General features: G+C 41.8%; 1 protein-coding gene across 1 annotated transcript in view; it reads right to left on the minus strand.

The window, feature by feature from the left end:
* Window positions 1-6,486, minus strand: part of LOC105299866 (voltage-dependent calcium channel subunit alpha-2/delta-3) — a gene marked incomplete at its 5' end in the record, with an annotated part of 177,260 nt that overhangs the window by 87,525 nt on the left and 83,249 nt on the right. Inside the window, 2 exons of the mRNA XM_023537645.1 lie at window positions 1,880-1,924; window positions 2,890-2,951. Of these exons, the coding sequence (XP_023393413.1) occupies window positions 1,880-1,924; window positions 2,890-2,951 (107 nt within the window). The remainder of the gene's footprint in view (window positions 1-1,879; window positions 1,925-2,889; window positions 2,952-6,486) is intronic.

Here is a 6,486-nt window from a genome sequence, read left to right on the forward strand (position 1 = left end):
TTATCGCTAACATTTATTGAACGCTTTGCATTTGCATTTTTTCATGTGTCATCTATTCATTCCTCACTATTACTCTGTGAGGTGGATATTCCTACCCACATTGTATAACTGAGGAAACTGAGGCACAGAGAAGTTCAGAAACTTGCCCAAGGTCACATAACTTATTACTATCAGAGTCACAATTTGAAGTTATCCTTAATCCACAGCCTGCCTGCACCTTTAACCACCATGCTATATCACCTGTGAAATCAGTCATTGAACAACAAGCATATACTGGATGCTTCTAAGTGGGAATCCATTTCTACTTAAAAAAAAATGTATGCTAATTTAAATTATGAATTTGATGACTATTCTCGTTGTCACTTCCATTTGTTTTTATATGTGAGGATGCACAGAGGCAGAGTGGGTTGTAAGAAAATTACTGTCTCTGGCTTTATTCATCAGGTTGTTTAACCAACTATCCATCTACCATCCAACCAACCAACTAGTAATCCAACCAACCAATTCAGCAACCCACCCAATGAGCCAACCAACCAATCAACCAATCAACCAACTATCCTCAGTTCTCTTACCATTAATTGGGATTTGTGATTGTACCTACTGTACAAGTGAATGGCTTAATCAATATCATTATTGAGCTATATTGTTTTGAGCTGAGCACTCCCAAATGACAATAAATGTCTCAAAGACAGAGGAGAGGTTTGAGGCCACTTGTCTATCCTATGAATGGCATTCCCAAACTTACTAAAAAGGTGTCGGCTATAAAATGTCACAAGTTGCTCTTTCCTACGAGAAAATTATTTCTGATCTGACAATCAGAAAAAGTTGGGCTTTTGCTAGAAAGCCGATTGAATGGCTTTTACTCTTTGGATAGCGACTCACACAACAATTTTGATTTTTTAAAAAAACTGGCAGCCAGATCTTTGGGGACAGAGCATTGTTATGTTTTAACTTCTTCCTCTTTTTTATATATGTCTCTATTTGTTTTTCTTTTGCTTACTTTTATGAAATATACTTCTAATCTATGTTTTCCGTGTTGAAATTATGTTTGGCTAGGATTTCTTTAATTCCTGTGGTAACTAGAAGAAATATAAATATAAGATTATTTATAAGTTCCAGTTTATGTATTGACTAACAGTTTATGTTTAGCTAGCAGAGAGAGAGAGGCTGCCAGGGCCAAAGTGAAAGGCCACTACACATCTGCTTGCTCTAAAACGTGGGGCAGAGAGTGTGTGGGACTGAGTGCTGTACAAATGTAAGTATGACATACAGACTTACAGCAGTGACACTTTTTTCTTCTATTGCTCATATGTAGGATTCAAATTCCTCTGAGAGCGAGAGCGAGAGCGAGAGCGAGGGAATGGAGGGAGAGACAGGGAGTTGTAGGAGGAAAGCACTATGCTAGAATAAAAAAAAAGTTTTGTGTTTTTAACTCCTAGATTGCCAGCTCACTTCATACATGAAATTAAGCAAATCACTTCATTTCTCTGATCCTCAGTTTCTCCCTTTGCAAAACGGGATAACTATTCCTATCCGTTTCACGGGGTTGTTATGAGGATAAAGAGATAACACATGGGGGAAAGCTTTGAGAACTGTCATGTGAGCTTCAAGTGGAAGTCACTTTTTTTTTCTATAAAATGCCAAAATTCCAATAGTGCTGTCCACAGGACATTAAAAGCACATTTCTCCAGCTCTCATAAATTGTCTGATTGGGAGAAGAAAGAGAAAAAGAAACAAAGCAAATACCCTTGAGTTTCGGGAGTTGGTCCAGAGCAATCTGTCAGACCTGGCTATTTATAGCGGCATTTCCTCTGTGAGATGGTACCCTCTGTCACCTCCCGTTGACCAGGACAGAAGCAGGCCCAGGAGGCCTTCTTACCTCATCATCGCAGCTGATGGAGCACTTGCCATCCAGAGAAGCACACTGTGGGTGGGAAGAAAGCATGAGAAAACATGTTACTTGGACATCCCAGGGCTGGCTATGGCTGCCACTTATTTACTTAAGGACAAGCTATAGAAGTTCTTGCCTGTTATGCAAATACCAATTTCATCTATAGGGAACGCTCCAAGATGAGTCTTGCCTGCCATTGCTAGGAACAATGCCAATTCCAAATAATAATATAAAAGACAATTTTTTGGGGGTGGGGGGAAGCATGGCTCTTTTTCATTTTAATTTATGTTGTCTATTTTAATTTATTTATAAGCAGTACATTTATGTAATTATTTATTTTTTAAGTTAATTAATCACCAGTGATTTTTTTTGTTAAAACAACTGCTCTCTGTGTGCTTAGTATAGAGTTTCCTAAAGTATCTTTATTTAAGAAACGATATATCATTCCAACATTTAGAATGGAGGCAACTTATGTGTTGCCATTTCTGCTGAAATTACTGAACAAATACCACTGACATGACTTAGTACAGAGAACATAGTATCTGGAAAGAAAATGCCCAAGATTCTCTACGGCAGAGGAGCCTCTGGCCAGGGGAGGCAGATGCATGCATGGTCAAATCTAGTGATGCAAAAGCCTTCAGAGCGTGACAAGGAGATTCACAAATAAATAACCAGGCATCTCAAGGATAGAAGTCACTATGAAAAGTCACAGAAGTCCCCAATATTTAAAAGAAAAATTTCTCCTTCGGAAGATCATTATCTTGATCTCACAATTAAAACTGTTTATAGGAGCAAATTACCTGCTTTTCTAGCATGTGGTGTCTAATATGCTGACAGCTCTTTATTTTGCAGTAAAACGAAAGGTAATCTGAGCAGCCAGCAGTTCATTTTACAAACATTCATCGGAAATCTGGTACTTTTAGGCTCCAGGTACCCAAATGTGAACACCTGTATAATAACAGTGCTGCTAATGCTTCGATATGCTGATTATAACTTACCTGTCTGCTGGCAGTCCAGAACTTCCTTTGGAAAAATTCAAGTTTCATCTGAATGCCTACGGCTGGGAGACATTATAAATAAAACAAGGCATTAGAGATCCTGTTACACATATTTTTTTACGATTATCATAGAAAATTATCTGTCATGGCAAGAAGCTGATATAAGCATATCAGATAAGAACTTGTAAAAACGAAATTTACAGTGATGCATACAACTAAGGCTTTTTTTTTTTTTTTAAGGTAAAGAATTCTTGAGTTTACCTGTACTCACAGAACTCTTGGTATCGAGCAAACTGAGAACAGAGCAGATGGTTCTTTAGCTTAGAGACGTGTTACTTGAGTATTTCTAAAATTTATACAATTGTGGTTTACCTCCCTTCCCAACACAAGCTAAAAACAGGAATTAAAAAAAAAAGATATTCAGAAGATCACTGTTTCGTCAGAGCTCCTTTCTGGAAACTTGCATTTCTAAAATGTACACTATACATGTGTTCATGAGATATAAAATTTGAAAAGTGCTTGTCACGAAGCTGGCATTTAGAAGTGAGCCACTTTGCTATGATGTGACTTAGTTTTAACTGGCTCCTAGTTTTCACATCTCAAAGACCTTCTTTCCCCAGGAACTCTGAGGGAATTATGCAATTCTGTTTGTCTATGGAAAGCTCCCTAAGACAACAGTGAATGCCAGTTCTAGTGAAAAAAAACATGCAGTAAGGGAAGAATTTAAGAAAGTGCCTGAACTTCGGGAAGCAGAATTTGGTAGATCTTCAGAGCTGTGACAAGAACAAGCTCACAACATTTCTCTCTATGAAGCCAAGACAACGTAACTATTGAAACCATTTCAGAAAGTGCTCTAGTCAGGGCAGAAAACTTGTCAGATGGTGAGAAAACTTTAGAGGATTTTGAAAAGAAAGAGTGAGACTGTGCTGGAAACACTGGACTTCCTGTGGGACACCACTTACCCTAGAGCAGTTTCGCAAACTTTAGTCCATTGCATACAACCTCTCCCATTTTTGCCCTATCTATATACCACCAGTACTGTTATTTATCTTTCCACACTTTTCCCCTTTTATTTAAGTGCTTAACGTACCTTCAATCTAAGTAATAATATGTATCAAAAGACATACACAATTACAAAGAAAAGTTCACTCGATGCTCTTAAAATCTTGCATGCCACCATGTTAGACTCCCCCATTTGGGTAATCACTGCTGTGTTGGCTTCAGGAACTTGAAGATTCATGAAGGTCTTGAGCTATCATCCTTATAACTATCCAGTGCATTCCTACCTCCTAAAGACATTGTTGAAGTTAAGCCCTGAGACTCAAGGTTGACTGGGGTCTGTACACTTGCAGAGAGTCACCCTCTATCTATGTACTTAGAATGTCAGATTCTAAGATAAGACTAGAGCTAAGCAAAGCTGCAGTATGCAGAATGGGAAGTCTCTGAGACGAGCCATTTCAGCACTCTGGCTCCATCCTGCTTTGTCTTAAGTGTCCTCCACCCTATGGACCATAAGCTCCCCAAGGGCAGGGACCTGTTCATGCTCCCCACCGGATCCCTGACCCCAGCAAGGTGCCAAGCATACAAGTGATTCATTTGTAAATGCTTGCTTTCTAAAAAACCATTCAGATGATATTACAGTCAGTAGTTAGAGAGAAACATGAAGGAGTAACATTAATATGAATTATAAGGATACCCAAGTAAAAGTTTTTCAGTAGCAGTTCTCAACACATTAGAATAACCTGGAAACTTTTAAGAAAAAGTTTAGTGATTAGGAGATTCACAAGCCAATTGGTGGGTCAACTTCATGACCACGTGGTTCAGTGGCTTTCTCCAAGCAGAGCTCCGAGCTGGGTACCGAGAGGAGTGAGAGCACACGCTTCCTCTGAGTCTAGGCAGGGAGTAGGAACAAGGTAAAGAAGCCATCAGAGGCACAAACAGGGAAGTGTGGAGCACAGAGGGTGGGGCAGCCTTGGCCTAGGAGAATTGGTGAGAGCCTGTGTGCCTTCTCCCTCCACACTAAAACCAGTTAAATCAGAATTTCTGGGAGTGGCATCTAGGAATGGGTGGTTTAAGAAAAGCACCTAGGTGACCTGAATGTGCACCCAGAGTCCAGCACAGCTGCTCTATAGGCCTTAGTGAAATGGCTATCAAGGACCTACCATGATGTGGGCCACTTTGTCAGACCACGACCTGGGCTGCTCTGCCCAGCCCTGGAGGAAATATCAGAGAATACCTGAAGGAAGCTGATTTTGGAGCCTGAGGGCTGTTTCCTGCAGTTTCAAGTGAATCTAGTCTTCTAAAATGTTTGACAGGCCTTGTCCCTGTTGGGATGAGCCAATTAAAGAAGCTGTGAACCAGAGTGCAGGCTGGGTTTTCTCAGATCCACCTGCAGGCAGAGGTGAGAGCAGGCCCTGTGCTCTCAAGAACGGGCTTGGGATGAATATCTCTGGTTTTCCCAAAGACAGGGAGGGCAGGAGAAAGCTGGCTTCAGAGCAGAGGGCCTCAAAACTGTCTGGACATCCAATCACTGGTATCTAAGAGGAGAGTGAAGAATAAGTTTTTCTCTCTTCCTCTATTCATCTCGCTCTGCAACTCCCTTCTGCATCACTCTCCAGGCTGGCAGTCAGAGAGTATTTCTGAGGCCACCTCTCAGGGCCAATGCCAGCAGCCACGGCAGGCTTTGAGACCTTCAGGATAAAAGCAGAGGGGTCTCTGAAAGAGTTATCTCATGGTGACCTTTCCATGGTGTTTCTAGTGCTAGCAGCCCAGAGCTGTCCCGGCCTATCTATCATTTACTGAGTTTCTCCATCGGTGACCCATGCCCTTTCTGAGCACCCCTCCCCTTCTGTGGTGGAGCCCTGTTTTCACCTCCCTAATGAAGTTAGTTGCTCCCTCCTGGGTGTTTATCCATCTCACATACTTGCAGCCTGCTATCATCTGCCCCTTTCAGGCTGTACCCCAGCTCCTCAGACCGCTTTAATCTTTCCTCATGAGTCAGTCCCTCCATCCCATTAATCATGCGGGCTGCTTCTCTCTGATCTCACTCCAACAGGCTGCATCCTCTCCCTGGTCCCTGATGCCCTAAACTAGACACCGCTTCCCTTTCTCCTTACCAACTCCCTTGTCTGGACCATGAGGTTGGTGCCAGAGAGCTTGCAAGCAGTCCTGACTGCCGTGGGTCATCTCGGTTTTGACCTGGCTATGTTTTTGCCCACTGACCCCCGTAACCTCTCTAGAACCTCTGACCTCTGACTTCCTACAACATGTCTGCATTTGTAGTATTTTCACCTATAAATGACTATACTTCTTTATGATTAGGAGATTCACAAGCCAACTGGTAGGTCAACTTAGTGAACATTTGTTCTGTGGCATTTTCCAAGCAGAGCTCCAAGCTGGATTCCAAGGGGAGTGAGAGCACACACTTCTTCCTAGTCCAGGTGAGGAGTAGGGACAAGGTAAAGAGGACATCAGAGGCATAAACAGAGAAGTGTGGAGCACAGAATGTGGGGTGGACTTGGCCTAGGGGAACTGGTGAGAGCTTTGTGTAAGGTAAGGCATGGAGATCTGATAGGTAGAAAAAGTTAGAACAGAGAA

Source organism: Pteropus vampyrus, unplaced genomic scaffold (assembly GCF_000151845.1).
Source record: "Pteropus vampyrus isolate Shadow unplaced genomic scaffold, Pvam_2.0 Scaffold195, whole genome shotgun sequence".
Taxonomy (NCBI): Eukaryota; Metazoa; Chordata; class Mammalia; order Chiroptera; family Pteropodidae; genus Pteropus; species Pteropus vampyrus.